Source organism: Cnephaeus nilssonii, assembly GCF_951640355.1.
Source record: "Cnephaeus nilssonii genome assembly, chromosome: 13".
Lineage (NCBI taxonomy): Eukaryota > Metazoa > Chordata > Mammalia > Chiroptera > Vespertilionidae > Cnephaeus > Cnephaeus nilssonii.
In genome coordinates, this window is record NC_137084.1 from 81,656,873 (window position 1) to 81,674,526 (window position 17,654).

General features: G+C 60.0%; 1 protein-coding gene across 1 annotated transcript; it reads right to left on the reverse strand.

Annotated features, from left to right (window-relative positions):
- Positions 1-1,066: 1,066 nt before the first annotated feature.
- Positions 1,067-11,804, reverse strand: SCN2B (sodium voltage-gated channel beta subunit 2; the record flags this gene model as incomplete). Its single annotated transcript, XM_079787771.1, has 4 exons — positions 11,612-11,804; positions 2,310-2,476; positions 1,894-2,104; positions 1,067-1,266 (listed from the first exon to the last, which is right to left on the reverse strand). The coding sequence occupies exons 1-4, from the start codon at positions 11,679-11,681 to the stop codon at positions 1,067-1,069; spliced, it is 648 nt and encodes a 215-aa protein (XP_079643897.1). The 5' UTR covers positions 11,682-11,804.
- Between the last annotated feature and the right edge of the window lie 5,850 nt (positions 11,805-17,654).

Here is a 17,654-nt window from a genome sequence, read left to right on the forward strand (position 1 = left end):
AAACTGGAAGCTGACAGCCGGAGGAGGGGCAGGGCCCTCCATTCTGTCCCTGGAGCCTCAGTTTCCCGTGTGCAGCAGGAGTGATGTGGCTCGTTGGCCTCTGGGGTCTTCCAAGGCCTCTCACCTCGGCTCCCTCTCCTGAGAGCCCCCCAATGTGAGGAACATGGAGGGAAACTGCTCCCACCAACGCCCCCTTCTCCCCAGGGAGCCAGGGGGGAGCTCTAGACCCGACCCGGCCATGGCCACAGGCTCCCCTCACGCCTCCCCCGGCCTTCCCCTCGCGCTCCAGTCCAGCCTGAGGAAAAACTGCTGGGGGCCTGGGAGGGGCTGCGAGGTGCCACCCCCCACCCTGCGCCCCAGGCCCGGCTCACAGTGGCGCCCCCTCCGGTCCCTCCCCGCACTGGCATGTGCCTCCTGCTGGTGGGCACTCTGGGGCAGGAAATGACCTCCACCTGGAGCACACGCCGCCCGTGACCATGACCGTGAGCAGCGCCCGGCCCTTCAGTGCTGTTCTCACCCAAACCGCAGGCATCACCAGCCAACAGAGACCACATGGAGGAGCGGGCGGAGCTGGGCGCCCGGGACCGCCGTCTCCACTCGCCTCCATCTCGGCTTCCCTTCGAGGCCCTTGCTCATGCCCACCCCGATTTCCAGGAGCCCATCAGCACCCAGCCTGCAGGGCAGCCAGCAGGAGCTGGAGGCTCAGGGGAGCCCCGCCCCCCACAGGTGCCTCTGAAGCTGCCCCCAGATGAATCCCCGTGCGAGCAGGCAGACCGCTGGACCCCTCCACCACTCACCCCCCGCCCCCGGGGCGCTCACACGGCCTCCCCCTCCTCTCAGCGGCAGCAGGACCCCCTCCTCCCTCCTCCAGGGCCCTCACATCCCATACTCCACAGCGGGTTTCTCCCATGAAAGAGGGGGATGACTGGTGCAGAGGGGGGACAGAGCGAGGGGTCAGGAGGCGCAGGCCGGCCCTGGGACCTGGTCAAGAGAAGCACACACACCGAGAGGCAGGGGGCACTGTGCAGGCGGGGGGGGGGGGAGCGGGGGGGACACAGGCCGGCCGCTACTTGGCACCGTCCTCAGCGTGGCCCTCGCCGTCCGTCTTGCCCTCCTCCTCCGTCTTCAGGTCATCGGTGCTCAGCTTCTGCTCCTTTTTCCTCCTCACACACTTCACAACCATCAGCACCAAGATGACCACGGCCAGGAAGCCTCCGACCGAGGCACCCACGACCACGGCCACCGTGGAGTCCCGCTCGGGGGGCTCTGGGGAAGAACAGGAGACAGACGCTGAGGGTCAGGCCGCAGGGCCGTCCCCTGTCCCCGCTCCCAGGGTGCGGGCGGTCCCAACTCTCCTCTCCTCGTGGGAAGAACTTCAGTCAAAGCCAAAATCAGCCACGGCCATTGGCCTCGGAGTCCCCCACCCCGAATCCCAGGGCCCCTGACAGCCAGGGGAAGCAGGAGGATGCAGTAGGGGAGGGCATGGACTTTGAGGTCAAACAGACCCAATTCGCGGCCTGACGGTATTACTTATGAGCTGGTTGATCTCAGATACTTATCCTCTCCAAGCCTCTGCCTCCTCACTTATGAAATCGCAGCTCCTCCCTCCTAAGGCCTCCTGGGGATGAGTGAGAGGCTGCAGCTAGAGTTTGGTCCTGGACCTGAGACACATCGAGTGCCTGATCAATGGAAGCTGCTAGAATGATTCTGAACATCCTGATCAGAAGGACTCTCGGAGGTCCCTAAGGACTGGAGGGAAGAGAGCAGGTGCTGGGCCCACCCTCAGCTGCGGCTCCCCAGCGACCCCCGCAGGACAGCCTCCCCGAGGCGCCTCCCTGGGCGCAGGCAGAGAGTAACTGCCAGGACCAGCCATGGCCCTGCAGCCCCGCTCACCCTCCATGAGGACCCGCAGCTGGATCCTGCCGTGGCCGCGGTGGCGGTCGGGCGGGTTCAGGATGTAGCAGCTGTAGAGGCCCTCATCCTCCGGCTGCACGTTCCGCAGCGTCACGGACACGTCGTACTTGCTGGGGTTCCCCGAGAACTCCACGCGGTCCCGGAACCTCTCCAGCTTCAGGTTGATGATCTTCATGCGGAACTGGAGGAACTGGGGGTGGCGAGGGGCAGGCTGAGAGGGTGGCAAGCCCTGGGGAGCGGGTGCCTCCTCCCAGCATTCTTACTTGGAGACAGGCTGTTACCTCCAGATCTCCACCCCTCCCCAGGCCCCGCAGGACGGCACACCTTCTGCCTGAGCAGACGGCCCCCAGGTCCCGGTCCAGGCAGGGCCAGGCTCCACGCCCACCGGGACTCACCATCTCCTCAGAGCAGTTGCCGCACTCCTGGTAGGTCCAGTTCAGGGAGAAGTGCTTGTGGTTCACGGTGTAGCAGGAGTTGAAGGTGCAGGGCAGGCGCGCGTCGGAGCCATTGAGCACGTTGAGGGTGGTGGGCACCGTGACTTCCATGCTGAGCCCTGGCCGCACTGCAGGCAGAGCACACGTGGTGAGGGCTCTGGCTGGTGGGGCAGGGGGCGGGGGGCACGCCCACTGCACCTGGTGGGAGTGGGGCCGGGAGGGACATGTCCACTGCACCTGGTGGGAGTGGGGCCGGGAGGGGGCACGTCCACTGCACCTGGTGGGAGTGGGGCCGGGAGGGACATGTCCACTGCACCTGGTGGGAGTGGGGCCGGGAGGGACATGTCCACTGCACCTGGTGGGAGTGGGGCCGGGAGGGACATGTCCACTGCACCTGGTGGGAGTGGGGCCGGGAGGGACATGTCCACTGCACCTGGTGGGAGTGGGGCCGGGAGGGACATGTCCACTGCACCTGGTGGGAGTGGGGCCGGGAGGGACATGTCCACTGCACCTGGTGGGAGTGGGGCCGGAAGGGGGCATGCCTCCTGCACCTGGTGGGAGTGGGGCTGGGAGGGACATGCCCGCTGCACCTGGTGGGAGTGGGGCCGGAAGGGGGCATGTCCACTGCACCTGGTGGGAGTGGGGCCGGGAGGGACACGCCCGCTGCACCTGGTGGGAGTGGGGCCGGGAGGGACATGCCTCCTGCACCTGGTGGGAGTGGGGCCGGGAGGGACATGCCTCCTGCACCTGGTGGGAGTGGGGCCGGGAGGGACACGCCCGCTGCACCTGGTGGGAGTGGGGCCGGAAGGGGGCACGCCCGCTGCACCTGGTGGGAGTGGGGCCGGGAGGGACACGCCCGCTGCACCTGGTGGGAGTGGGGCCGGGAGGGACATGTCCACTGCACCTGGTGGGAGTGGGGCCGGGAGGGGACATGCCTCCTGCACCTGGTGGGAGTGGGGCCGGGAGGGACACGCCCGCTGCACCTGGTGGGAGTGGGGCCGGGAGGGACATGTCCACTGCACCTGGTGGGAGTGGGGCCGGGAGGGACACGCCCGCTGCACCTGGTGGGAGTGGGGCCGGGAGGGACATGCCTCCTGCACCTGGTGGGAGTGGGGCCGGGAGGGACATGCCTCCTGCACCTGGTGGGAGTGGGGCCGGGAGGGACACGCCCGCTGCACCTGGTGGGAGTGGGGCCGGAAGGGGGCACGCCCGCTGCACCTGGTGGGAGTGGGGCCGGGAGGGACACGCCCGCTGCACCTGGTGGGAGTGGGGCCGGGAGGGACATGTCCACTGCACCTGGTGGGAGTGGGGCCGGGAGGGGACATGCCTCCTGCACCTGGTGGGAGTGGGGCCGGGAGGGACACGCCCGCTGCACCTGGTGGGAGTGGGGCCGGGAGGGACATGTCCACTGCACCTGGTGGGAGTGGGGCCGGGAGGGACACGCCCGCTGCACCTGGTGGGAGGTGCAGAGCTATGCAGAGGCGTCCCTTTTGGCTGAAGTAGTCGGGGGTTCAGGGCGGGTGGGGGAGGCAATACTCACAAGGGGTAATCGATGTGGCCTGGGGGTAAAGTGGGGGCAGCACAAGGCTGGGGTAGAGAGACCCGGTCCCCTGTCAAGCCAGGGACAGACCGGGCAGCAGCCCTCCGCCCGCCACCTGCCTCTGTCCCTCCGTGCTGCCTGCTCTGCTAGCTGCAGACCCTGGAGAAAAGTTTGCTTGTGCTGGCCTCAGTTTCCCCTCTTCTCCACCACTTTCAACCATCTCCACGGAGCCCTTGGGCTGGACCCCAGTGTCCCCAGCGGGTCAGGCAACACCTCCTTACATTTTGCACCCCAGGCACCTCACTTGCCTCACTCTAATCCTGGCCTTTTTTTATATATATTTTTTTATTGATTTCAGAGAAGAAGGGAGGTGGAGAGAGAGAGGAACATCAACGATGAGAGAGTCATTGATCGGCTGCCTCCTATTTGCTCAATACCTGGGCATGTGCCCCGACCGGGAATCGAACCATGCCCTCCTGGTTCATAGGCTGACGCTCAACCACCAAGCCATGCCAGTCGGGCCTAATCCTTAATTGTAAGATTCTTTGCCAATATTGTCAAAACCTCACCCCCAAAGCTTAACGTACCCTAGAGGACAAACAGTGACCTTCGGCATCAGTCGCTCTCACTCCTTTGCCGAAGTTGATCAACCACCTACTGTGCCCTGAGGCCAGGCCTGGGGAGACTGTGGACAAGGCCGGCCCAGTGGCCGCCAGGAGCTTCTCCGCTAGGGAGGAAAGGGAATGAGGCCGTGCATGGCGACAGGTGAAGAAATAAAGCGAGGGGAGGGGTCTGTCTGTGGTCGGGGAAAGCTGCCTGGAGGGCGTGGGGGTGCCCCTGTCTGCAGGGAGCGAGGGAGCCGCTTGACATGCTGAAGGGATCAGTCCCAAGGCTGCGGACGTCCGTGGGTGGTCCCAGTGGCTGGAGTGAGCTTCCTGTCTCTGAGGCACCAGGAGCAGAGCGACCAAGGGGCAGATGGGGAGACTGAGGCCCAGGGTCAGGCAGGGACTGAGGCACAGGGTCCGTGGGCCAGACAGGACTTAGGGTCGAATTCCTGGGAGTGAGACAGGAAGCCACGGGGACTGGGGGCAGGGCCCTGGGAGCAGGGGTCTCTGTGGGAACGGCACAGGGCACAGACGTGGAGACCTGACCAGATGTGGGTTCAATCCCAGCCCCTCCCCGCGGAGAATTCAAGATGAAGTGTACTGAGCAGGGCGCGGTCTGCCGGCCAGCGAGTGCGCAGCAAAGGGCGCTCAGCCCTGCTCCCCTAGACGGGAAGGGCTTCGGGACAGTCCCCTGCGAGGGCGCCTTGGGCACGACCCCTCGGGACTGTTTCCAAGCTGCTCTGTTGTGCAAAGGTGCCCGGCCCCCAGCAGCGCTGCAGCCCTGGCTCAGCCCGCCCTCCGCCCTCCGCCCTCCGCCCTCCGGAAGAGGACCCAGGGCAGGACCTGAGACCAGGCGGTGCTCCGAGCTGCTGGCCCAGGAGGTCAGACCGGCCCAGACGGAGGGGAGGGGTCACGCAGACCGCCTGCCAGGCGCGCCCCTAGGGAGCACGAGCTGGGGCGGCTGAGTGGACCCACCAAGAACAAAGCCCGTCCCCTCTCCCCACTTCACAGCCCGGAGGGAAGAGCTGGCTTGCTCCAGGCAGGGAGGAGGGCGCCCACCACGCCTCCCACCCCTGCGGAGGGAGGGAGCACAGAGGAGCCCGGCGGCCTCGTCCTGAGCTAACCTCCCTCCCAGGAGCTCCGCTGGCACCTTCCCTGGAAAGGCTGCCACGTCCCAGTACCGCCCCCCACCCCCACCCCATCAAAGGAGCCTCCAAGCGACACCAGAAGCAGGTGACAGTCTGGCTGCCCGCCCCCACCCGCCAGGCCCCCAATCCTGCCCCAGCCCCCGACAGCAGCCCAGGACATTGTCCCAGTTAGAACGGGAGCCCCTAGGAAGCACCTAGATGCCCAAAGAGCCAGGACCTTGCCACGTAGGAGGGCGGAGCGCGAGGTGAGGGGCTGTCAGGAGGGGCAGACAGAGAGGCACAATGCGGGGTCTCCCCAAACCCTGACAGCGGGTACTGCGGAAAGCAATGGCCAGAGAGGACAACACCAAGTCCCAACTCAGAGGACGCCAGAGGGACCCTCAGGAATGGGGGATCCAGCCTGTTGTCCTGCCAACAGGAAAAGGGAGGCCCTGAGAGAGACACGGAGGATGGGGCGAGCTGGGGCCAGAGCCACGGTTCCGGCTCCTAGTCCAGGACCCATGCCAGCCAGGCCTCACAGGGAGGGGCGGCGGGCCTGTCACCAGGCCAGGCCCTCGTGAAACTCAGGAGCCGCCCCAACCTGGTGGGAGCCGTAGGAGAACGCTGGGCTGCTGAAGCACGTCAGGGAGAGCGAGTCCCGGCCAGGGCCGCGCGAGGAGGCAGTGACCCGCCACTGTGCCCCAGGCCCGCCCAGCCCCGTAGTCCTCACAGCACTGCCACCTCCGTCTTCCAGAGGAGAAAGCTACGCAGAGCAGGTCCATGAGCAGCCGAGTTAGGAAGTGGCCAAGTTCGAGTTGAACCCAGGCCGCCAGGCCCCCGACAGAGGGCTGAGGGGCTGAGGCTGGTGCGGGTGGCTGTTTCTCGAGGTGTCCCAGGGACCAGACCTCCCGCTGTCTACACAGCAGGCATGCCCCGTCAGGGCAGGCTGCCAGAGGGAGCGGTTCTATTTCAGGAACCTCCCTACCGGGGCCGCCCGCAGTCTTGCCGGTGGTCTGATTGGGACCAGGTTCGGGGCCTGGGTCTCCTGAGTTCCAAGTCTCAGAAAGGAAATGATGCTTAACAGGGTGCAGTGAGCATACAGCTTCTGATCTTAGTTCCAAAACATCCCTGGTGCTGGGCTCCCCATTTCCTCCAAGACGCATCGGCCCCCTGGGCCCCTGTCCCCCCCTGTTCTCACCGGCCCGTCCAGAGAGCACACAGAACACACCGCTGTGCTCATCTCCGGGCTCACAGCCCCCTGCAGAGGCTAGACGTTACTTCTCTCCACTCCTCTTTCCAACCCACAGCAAAAGATGAGGTGGTTTATTTTCTTTTTGGTTAAAAAGAGAGGCCGGCCGCATGCTTGTGGTTGAGCATCAACCTATGAACCAGGAGGTCATGGTTAGGTCCCGGCCAGGACACATGTCCGGGTTGTGGGTTCGATCCCCAGTGTGGGGCATGCAGGGGGTAGCCAATCAATGATTTTCTCTCATCATTGATGTTTCTATCCCTCTCCTGTTCTCTCAGAAATCAATAAACATCTATATATATAAAAACCTAAGCGACCGTTATGACCAGACGACCAGTCAATAGGTAGCTATGATGTGCACTGACCACCAGGGGGCAGATGCTTAACGCAGGAGCTCGCCCTTGGTGGTCAGTGCACTCCCACAGCAGGAATGCCGCTCAGCCAGAAGCCGGGCTCACAGCTGGTGAGCGCAGCTGTGGCAGCGTGAGACTCTCCCGCCTCCACTGCAGCGGCAGGCATAGCGGGGCTGGGCCAGGATGAGCTGGAGCAGCGTGGTGCCGGTCCCAGCTTGGGCTCCTCCCTGGTCGCCTGCCGCTTCGCACACTGCTACATCCCTCGGGGGATGTCGGACTGCCAGTTTAGGCCTGATACCCAGGGGTCAGGCCAAAACCGGCAGCTCGACATTTCCAGAGGGGTACTGGATTGCAAGAGAGTGCAGGCCAGACTGAGGGACCCCACTGGTGCACGAATCTGTGCCCTGAGCCTCTAGTATATTTAAGGAAGGAAGGAAGGAAGGAAGGAAGGAAGGAAGGAAGGAAGGAAGGAAGGAAGGAAGGAAGGAAGGAAGGAAGGAAGGAAGGAAGGAGAGAGGGAGGGAGGGAGGGAGGGAGGGAGAGAGGGAGGGAGGAAGGAAGGAAGGAAGGAAGGAAGGAAGGAAGGAAGGAAGGAAGGAAGGAAGGAAGGAAGAGTCTAAGCAGAGACCTTGCCTCCCGACCTTCTGGACCACAGATGAGAACACTCATCTCCTGGCTCACAGCCCTCTGCAGAGGCTAGAGGTGAGTGGGCCCAGCCCCTCCATTCAGACCGCCCGCCCCAGCTCTCCCTCCGCCCACCTGCCCCCTCAGCCAGGAGACAATTCCCCCCAGAACCCCCACCCCCACCCCGTGCCTGGACCACATCCATGCCCCTGCTTCCTCCAGGCCGGGCCGGCTCCGGCTTTGCCTGGAAACACCGCCTTCCTTCACGCTCCCCTCGCACCCTCACCGTGACTGCTTCCAGCTGGGAGCGAGCTCACCTCCGCTCCTGGGGCCTCCCACGCACCCTGCAGGTGCCAGCTAAGAAGGCGTCCTCGGGACGGCCTGGCCACTGCCTGTGCCCACACTCGGCCCTGCCCCACCTCACGGGACGGAGTCCGCATGGCACCGGGCAGACCGGCTCTAGTGCCCGAGCTGGCCTCCGGAGCGTGGCTAACCCCCAGCGCCTGTCCTCGCCTGTCAGCGGGGACAGTAGCCGAGCGGCCCCTGGCTGTGGGAGGTTCCCTCACTCACTAGCAGGAAGCTCGCTGCAGCGCCGGTATGTCAGTTCTCCACGTTAGCTGCTATTCTGTTTTTTCTTTTATTGTTACTTTTAATCCTCACCCAAGGATATTTTTTCTATTGGTTTTTAGTAGAGAGAAACATCCACGTGAGAGAAACACATCGATTGGTTGCCTCCTGCATGAGCCCCGACCAGGGCCCAGGCCAGGGAGGAGCCTGCAACCAAGGTACGTGCCCTTGACCGGAATCGAACCTGGGATCCTTTGGTTCACAGGCCGGCACTCTGTCCACTGAGCCAAACTGGCCAGGGGTTAGCTGCTCTTCTTATCATTGTTATTGCTCTTGTCACAGCATTTCAATGCTGGGCTGCTATTTGTCTGTCCTGGGTCCCTCCAGAGGCTCTGAGGAACTGCATCTTTTTAAAAAGTATATGTTTTTAATGATTTCAGAGAGGAAGGGAAAGAGAGAGAGGGGGAGAGGGAGAGGGAGTGAAGAGAGGGGAGGGAGAGGGAGAGGAAGGGGGAGAGAAAGAGGGAGAGGAAAAGGAAGGGGGAAAGGGAGGGGGAAGAGAGGGGGAGGGGGAGGGAGAGAGAGGGGGAGAGGGAAAGGGAAGGGGGAGGGGGAGGGGGAAGGGAGAGGGAGGGAGGGGGAGAGGGAAAGGGAGAGAGAGGGGGGAGGGGAGGGAGGGGGAGAGGGAGAGAGAAGGGGAGGGGGAAAGGGAAGGGGAAGGGGAGGGGGAGGGGGAGGGGGAGAGGGGAGGGAGGGGGAGAGAGAAAAGGAGGGGGAAAGGGAAGGAGAAGGGGGAGGGGGGGAGAGAGGGGAGGGAGGGGGAGAGGGAGAGAAACGTCAATGGTGAGAGAGAATCATGGATCTGCTGCCTCCTGCACACCCCGCACTGGGGATCGAGCCTGGAACCCGGGCCTGTGCCCTGACCAGGAATCGAACCGGGACCTCCAGGTTCATAGGTTGATGCTCAACCACTGAGCCACGCCAGCTGGGCCGATTCCTATTCACCTTGGCATCCCTGTTCACCAGGCGGCACCCGGTGGGCACTGACGGACATCTGCAGGAGGAAGGAAGGCACTGTCCGCGCCCGCCGAGCCGGGGTCCCCGCCCAGCAGCAGACACACGCAAGGGGCGTGAGCGGGACCAGACTCCATTTGGGCCTCGCCCAGCACCGCCCAGACTTCGGTAAGCACGCCAGTGACGGCAGAGCCAAGGCTGGAGGCCGCTCCCGGGACGCCCAGCCACGTGGAGCATTTCTCGTGGGAAGCTGGTCTCGCGTGCTGCTGCCGCGGTGCAGCGGCGCCCGGCGGTCCGCTCTGCCAGCTCTGCCCCCCCCACGCACAGCCCCTGGCCGTCTCCTCTCTCGTCCCTTCCAGCTGAGGGCGATGCTGCCACGGCCTCCGGAGCCCGCTGTCCACCTTGGCCCTCCTCACAGCGCATCAGGCCGGCCAGGTCTCCTTCCTCCTCCTCTTCCACCCAGGTTTGCAGAGGCTTCGGCCTCCTCCCACCACCTGCCGCAGCCCGGGCCTGACCTCTTCACCCCAGAATCCATCTTCCCCTGAGCCACCTAGTCCGGGTCATGAGCCCTCCTTTCCTCGTGGACGGGCTCTCCAGGCTGCCTCCCCGCAGGGAGCCCCCACTCCCTGTGGAGGCCGCCTTCCTCCACCCCAGCTCACCCCCAGCTCTTTCCTGCTCTTGAGATGCTTTGACCCATTAGGCTAATGTAGCAGTAACACTTCTTGAACACCGGGGGCAGCAGAGGTCAACAGTTCAGAACTGGCTGGAGTCAGACAAGCAGGTGTTCAAATCTCAGCGGGCCTCACCCTTGTCCTGTGACCTCAGTGGGCACGTGGCTTAACTTCTCTGTACCTGTTTCCTCACTGTAACACGAGGGTGACAACGGTTTCTACTCCTCCGATCACCGACCACCATGATGGACAGGCCCGGGCACAGGCCATGCTGTCATCAAGGTCCCCTGGTACTGAGCGCCTGCTCGCTATCGTCAGACTCACAGAAACACAGGCGGCAGGTGCCCTCCAGGCTCCCCAGGAAGGAACTGAGCCCAGGGCGACCCAGTAACCTGTCTATGGAGATGAAGTAAATGACCAAGGCGGCCTGGAACCCAGACCAGCTTCCGCAGTTCGTGCTCTTGGCACGGTCACACGCTCTTGCTCTGTTGGTAAGATGTCCAGTAACTCGGCAGAGCTGCCGGGTCTCATGGCGCCGGCTCCGGGCCCACACCTCTGTCCCGCCCTCCTGCCAAATAAGCCGGCCCAGCACCCAGAGGGACTGCGCGCGAGACCAGCAGACAGCCTTGGACGCACGGCCAGCTGCTACACCAGCAATGGCGCCCTTTAGGAGCAAGCAGGAAACTCCCCTAAAGCAATCTCGCGCATAACTCTCCAGCCCCCTCCCACCAGAAGGTCCATGAATGGTCTGATGGGAAATGAGCATTTGGATCCCTGAACAGGGCGCTCTGCATGCCCGGCTGGGCCATTCTGAAAGGGCCACAAATTCACTGGCCCGTGGCTTTCTTCTTTTTTTAATTTTTTTATATTTTTCCCCCCTGATTCCTTCACCTGACCCCTCCTCTGCTCCCTCCGGCCAGTGCCGAGCAGCAAGCCTCCTCCCACCCAGAGACCGTGCCTCAGCCAGCTCCCGCCGCCCGCCCCCCCCCCTCTCTCTCTCTCTCACACACACACACACACACACACACACACACACACACACACACACAAATGTTTCAAAACATCAGTGGTTCAGGTTTTAGGAAGCCAGACAGATTCAACTTGCTGCCCCCCTACTCCCAATGTCATGACCCACCAGATTCCAAGGGCCAGGGGCCCCAGGAGGAGCCCCTGAAGGGAGCATTAAGTCTCAGCACCCCACCTGTGCAGCAGCTTCCAGAAACCCACAGACTCGCACCTGGAGCACCCCCCCCCGCCTCCCCTCCCCCCCCCCACACACACAGGTCCACTGCAAAGCTATCCAAACACAAACTGCCTCCCCTGACGACTGTCATCCCTGAGCAACACTCAGCACTTCTGAGCGCCAGCGCTGCGCAGTCCCCAGCAGCCTCTCCTCTTCCCACACCCCGTTCCCAAGGACACGGAGGGGAGGCAGGTCTGCCCAGCCGGCCTCCTCCGGGGCTGCGCTGGGGACCCTCCAAGCATGCGATGCGCGATGTGCAATCTGACTTACCCAGAGAGAAAAAGAGACTGAGCCCCGTGAGGCCGAAGGCAGGGCGAGGGAGCCAGGCATCTCTGAGCATTTCCAGAGCCTGGGATCACTCGGGATGTGGGAGAGGGTGGCTGAGGGCTACACGGGAGGAATTGTTAGGTGCCAAAAAAATAAAATAGAACACACGGGTGTACTTCAAGGACACATACAGCATTAAGGAAGCTTTATTTCCATCTCTCTAATATGGCTGGCCTGTATGTTGCTGCTAAAAAGAACGAGGGAGTGTGTGAGGGAGAGAGAAAAAAGGGGGATGGAGTAAATCTTGTGGTTGTTGGATTTCAAAAAGCAGGTGGGAGGGCGTAAAAAAGTCTTTCTGAAAAGAAGCAAGTTCCCTGGAAATGTTTACCCTCGAAAACAAGAACTAAAGCAGACCCTGCCTTTTTTCTGAGCTTGGATAATTGTTGGGTTTTGAAAGCTGTTAGAGGAACCCCTTTATTTCAAAGCTGCTGTAAGGGTGAGGGCACTCCTTTTATCATTTAAAAACACCCCAAAAAAGGAGATACTGGTTCCTGTTATTTGGAAAGCGTTCGGGGAAGTGAGTCAGGAGACTTTGGGGAAGTAGGGACTTCCTCATTATCCTGGCGTTTTCACTGAAATCAGAATCTGTCAAAGCAAGCTGGCGCCAACGCACCGAAGCGGGCTTCCAGCGGAACGAGTGCAGATCCCCCGGGGGGTGAAGGGGCCTTGCTACCCTGACGCTCGGGGAGGCCTGCGTGGCGTCCTTGCCACCTGGAGACCCAGAACCAAAAGATGGTCTGGAATGAAAACCCTTAAATAAAAGCCGTTTACGGCAGGTGGTCATGTCCTAGGCTAGAATCTTCCCGGATAAAGGTCGATCTTTTTATTGTTGAGAGAACACACATGTTCCCCATTTTCCTCCCCTTTGCCCCCTCTGCCAGCTCCCGCCCCACCCCAGGCCTTCACCACACTAAGGTCTGTGTCTGTGGCTATGTATGCATGGACGACCTTGGTTACTCTCTCCACACCTACCCCTCCCTCTGAGCTGTCAGTCTGCTCCAGGCTTCCGTGCCTCTGGAGCTATTTGTCAGTGTCTTTTATTCATTAGGTTCCACATATGAGTGAGATCATGTGATACTTGTCTTCCTCTGACTGACTTACTTCACTTAGCATAATGCTCTCTAGGCCAGAGATCCTTCATTTTTATTGCTGCATAGTATTCCATGGTGTAGATGTACCACAGCTTTTTTATCCACTCATCTGCTGATGGGCACTTAGGCTGTTTCCAAATCTTAGCTATGGTGAATTGTGCTGCTATGAACATAGGGGTGCATATATCCTTTCTGATTGGTGTTTCTAGTTTCTTGGGATATATTCCTAGAAGTGGGATCACTGGGTCAAAGGGGAGTTCCATTTTTAGTTTTTTGAGAAATCTCCATACTGTTTTCCAGAGTGGCTGCACCAGTCTGCATTCCCACCAGCAGTGCACGAGGGTTCCCCTTTCTCCGCATCCTCGCCAGCACTTGTCATTTATAGATTTATTGATGGTAGCCATTCTGACAGGTGTGAGGTGATACCTCATTGTGGTTTTAATTTGCATCTCTCTGGTGATCGGTGACTTTGAGCATTTTTTCATGTTTTGTACATTCTCTTTGGAGAAGTGCCTATTCAGGTCTTTTGCCCGTTGTTTTTAGTTGGGCTATTTGTCTTCCTTTTGTTGGGCTGTATCAGTCCTTTCCATACTTTGGAAATGGACCCTACAGATGTGTCAGTGGCAAACCTGTTCTCCCCTGCACGGCTGTCTGTTCACTTTGTGGACGGTGTGTTTTCCTTGTTTGCTGTGCAGAAGCTTAAAGCTTGATGTCGTCCCATGGGTTTATTTTCCCTCTGTTTCTCTTGCCCTAGAAGCTGTATCAGCAACGTTTTTTTAAAGACGGAGGAAAGGGGTAATAAGCCAAGGCATATGGCCGTGTCTGGGATGGAAAAGGCAAGGGATTCTCCCCTGCAGCCCCCGGAAAGGAAAGCCGCGCTGCCTCTGCCTTGGTTTCAGCGCCGGGGGCCAGTGCCAGCCTCCTGGCCCACAGAACAGCAAGATAATTCATTTGTTGTGAACAACAAACAGCCCCGCCAGCGTGGCTCAGTGGTTGAGCATCACCCCATGAACCTGGAGGTCGTGGTTCCATTCCTGGTCAGGGCACGTGCCTGGGTTTTGAGCTCAATCCCCAATAGGGGGCGTGCGGGAGGCAATGGATCAATTATCCTCTCCCATCATTGATGTTACTATCTCTCCCTCTCCCTTCCTCTCTCTGAAATCAATTAAAAAAAACAACAACAACACTCTCCAATGGTTTCCATGCTCAAAAAAGGGTCACCTTTACCTTAACTGAGCCTGTCTATTGTCTTTTGCATCTAAGACAACATACCTTTGGAATGTCGTAACTGCCCTTTCTCAGACCCCTCAGGGCACAGCCACTGCACCAGAGCGGAGACTGCAAATCCCCTTGCTGTTATTTCATGTTGCTAACTGCTAACTACTATCCTGTACCCACTGTTAGACCCCCGAGCGAGGGCGAAGGGGCAGGGACAGGTCACCAGGGCAGAAAGCTCCAGATGCCCAGCCAGGGGCTAAGCTGGGGAACAAGAACCTCGCCCCAGGGTCACCTCTCCGCCCCTAGCACAGCCCTGGTCCTGCGGTTTGACCCCAGATCTTTCATAGCCTGGTGAGGCCGTTTAGACCCCCTGACCTTTCCTCCCTAGAGATAGCATCGAGGCCTCAGTTGCATTTCAGCTCCAGGCCCAGAAAAGCAGCGAAACCAGACAAGTGACACGGTGGCTGCCTCAGGTCCAGCTATACTGACCAGTGACCCCTGGCCCTGGTGCCGACCAATCAGCGGAGACCACACCCCTGAAAGAGCTCACCTGGAAAGCTGATGAGTATTCTATTAAGGCCCTCCCCTGAGGCCGCCCCTCAGATTCCCACCTGCAGGAGAGAGAAACATGCTCAGAGCAAAGGGCCCAGTGGGCACTCTCCCTCCAAGGAGCACACCTGTGCCCTTCCCTCCCCCTCTCCTTCCCCGACAGGCACGTATCCCCCAACCTCTAAGGGACCCCATGAGACTGCAACCAGGGGAGCAGTGGGCAGTGGTCGCTAGTCCCGGGCTAAACCCCTGAACCTGTCTCCAGCCCTTCCCTTTGGATATCCCCATTTCCCATCCCCTTTTCCTTAAATAAATTCAATTTTCTTTAGTCACCGTCTGAGATGGCTGTTTAGCCTGCCGCGCACCACCGACTTTAACCTTTCACCCCCTGTGTAAGAGAAGTATGTGTCCATCTATCATTTTACTTTTTATCCAATCCCAGAGAGCCCCTCTCCTCCCACTTCGCTTCCTCCCGCCTCCCTAACCTATCACCAATGGATCTCCTGTAACCCACTCTGTCTCCTCTGTTGATTGTAAGGTATAAAATAAGGTGGGGACTGCCATTCCCTGGGCACTATCTCCATGTGGTGAGATTTTGCTTCCCTGTCGACAGTTTGGCTCAAATAAACTCAAAAGTTCTCCACAGGTTTGAATGTGTCTTACGTGGGCAGTAAGAAGACATTTCCGAGACAATTGGGGAAAATGCATATGGACTGTGTAATAGGTTCTATTAATGTAAGTTTATTAATTTTGTTAGGTGTGAAAAGAAGTTGTGGCGATGTGCTCTAAGAGCTGTATCTGCCACACGCCAGAGTGTTTACAGTAAAATGAGATGATGACTGGAATTTGCTTGAAAATATTCCAGGGGAACAAGGCCGGGGAGGGAGGTGGTGTCAATTGCTGGAACCGGTGGTGCGTGCGAGGGGTTCATGACACAGTTCTCTCTTCTGTTGCGTACGCTGGAAGTTTTTCTTTAAAAAGGAAGGAAAACAGGCTAATACCAAGAGTAGGAGAACTTGGGGTCGAGTCCCAAGGGCCCCTAAGCAGAGAAGGTCACCCCACTTTCTGGGAGACATTGAAGTCGGTTCTCAGGTGGCAGCCACATGCGGCCTGACGGGCTGCCAGTGCCCTACGCGGGAGCAGCTGCTCTTCTGAGCATTAACGCTGCACCACGCTCCTTCCATGCGGTCCCTCAGCTTGTAGCCCCGGGAAAGGTGGCTTCTTCTTCATTTTTTTTGTTTGTTTTTTGTTTTTATTGCCAATGAGGAAACAGCGGTTGGCAGGTCTTAGCCACCGTGTGTGTGTGTGTGTGTGTGTGTGTGTGTGTGTGTGTGTGTTTTAATTTTTTTTTTTTTTCAGAGAGGAAGGGAGAGAGAGAGAGATAGTAACATCAATAATGAGAGAGGATCATTGATCACCTGCCTCCTGCACGCCCCACACTGGGGATCGAGCCCGCAACCAGGGCACGTGCCCTGACCTGGAATTGAACCAGTGACCTCCTGGTTCATAGGTCGATGCTTAACCACTGACTAGCCGGTCCTAGCCACCAGTTTGACATGTGTACAGTAGTCAGGGCAGGGTCAGAGCTGGGGTGCACGGGCGTCTATGCGGAGCACTGGCCATTCCCAGCATGCCACACTGCCCATCCCGAGGGGGCCTTGCCCCGGGTTGTCTGGGGCCACAGAGAGGCCTGTGCTGAAGAGGAGGGTGCCAGGGCAGGGCCTCCAGGAACAGGGCTCGGCTCAGGGCTCGGCTCGGGCTGCACGGCCCCCGAGGGAGTGAATGAATGGATCTGGAGAGGGAGCGAGGGGAAGCAGCCATCGTGGTGAAGGGGTGGGGCCCAGCCTCGGCCTCTGGAGCTGCGCTGGGCGGGGAGGAGGGAAGGAGGCCAGGTGTGGGTGGCAGGTGCTGGAGCCAGAGGGCTGACGGGGAAACTGCTGGGGCTCTCTCTCCTCCGAGGGGTGTCCGTGCCTGGACCTCATATACACTCTGTCCTCAAGGTACCTCATCCATATGCTAGCCTACGGCCCCCACTGGCTCATCCCAGGACGCACAGTCCATGGGAATGAAAATCAGGGAAGGAGAAAGGGGGCAACCCAGGGAGAAATGCCCCCCATCCCTACTCCGTGGCCACAGCAGGCTCCTCCCGGTTGCCCCTCCTCCCCCGCCACCCAGCCTCCTGCACAGGCAGCAGGAGCTGGGCTGCAGGTGGCGGGGGGAGCCTGGCACAACCAGGGGGGAGCCTGGCACACCAGGGCCTTGCTAAGGCTCAGCCTCCTTCAGGTCTCAGGCTGCACGCAGCCACTCAAGCTGCCGCAGGCACATGTCAGCCAGAGAGTTTTGGTTTGACGTGGCCGGCCTCCTCCTTTTTCGAAATGCAGCTGAGGGTGCCTGGCGGCCCAGGGAAGCCGCTTCTCCAGCTCACTTGGTCTCACACTGGGTCCAGGAGCTTCCATTTGGGGACATTTGCGATAAGAAGTGGATCCAACCCAGGTCAGGGTGTGGCTCAGTTTGGTTGAGCATCATCCTGTGCACCAAAAAGTTGCCGGTTCCATTCCTGGTCAGGCCACGTGCCCAGGTTGCAGGCTTGATGCCCAGTAGGGAGCATGCAGGAGGCAGCCAATTGATGTTTCTCTCTCCCTCTCCCTTCCTCTCTCTCTAAAATCAATAAAAACATTTTTTTAATTTAAAAAAGAAAAAAGAAGAAGTGGATCCAGAAGTTGCCTCTGCTTCCATCCAGTGTTGGACCAAGAGAAACCAGGTATGTGACGTAAACAGGAGGGTCAGAGGGTGCTGAGTCGGGGTGAGGTCCCTCGCAGTGTGGCACAGGCGGAGGGCTCCCCAGTACCCCCTCTCTTCCCCCCCACCTCACTTGAGCCTCCGGATGCCCATTTGCCCTGGACGAGTAGGTCTTCCCAGGAGCCAGTAAAACCCGGGGAGGCAGGAAGTCAGAGTTACTTTGCAGAATGAAACGCCAATAGCAAAATGGGCTATTTGGGTAGTGAAGCCTTATTTTTGGCATTTCTACCAAGTACCGCACATCCTGCAGCTCTTACCAGATGGCACTCAGTACCTGCTCTGCGGGGAGAAGCAGTCTTACCCATAACCCAGAGGAAGATGGCTGCTGT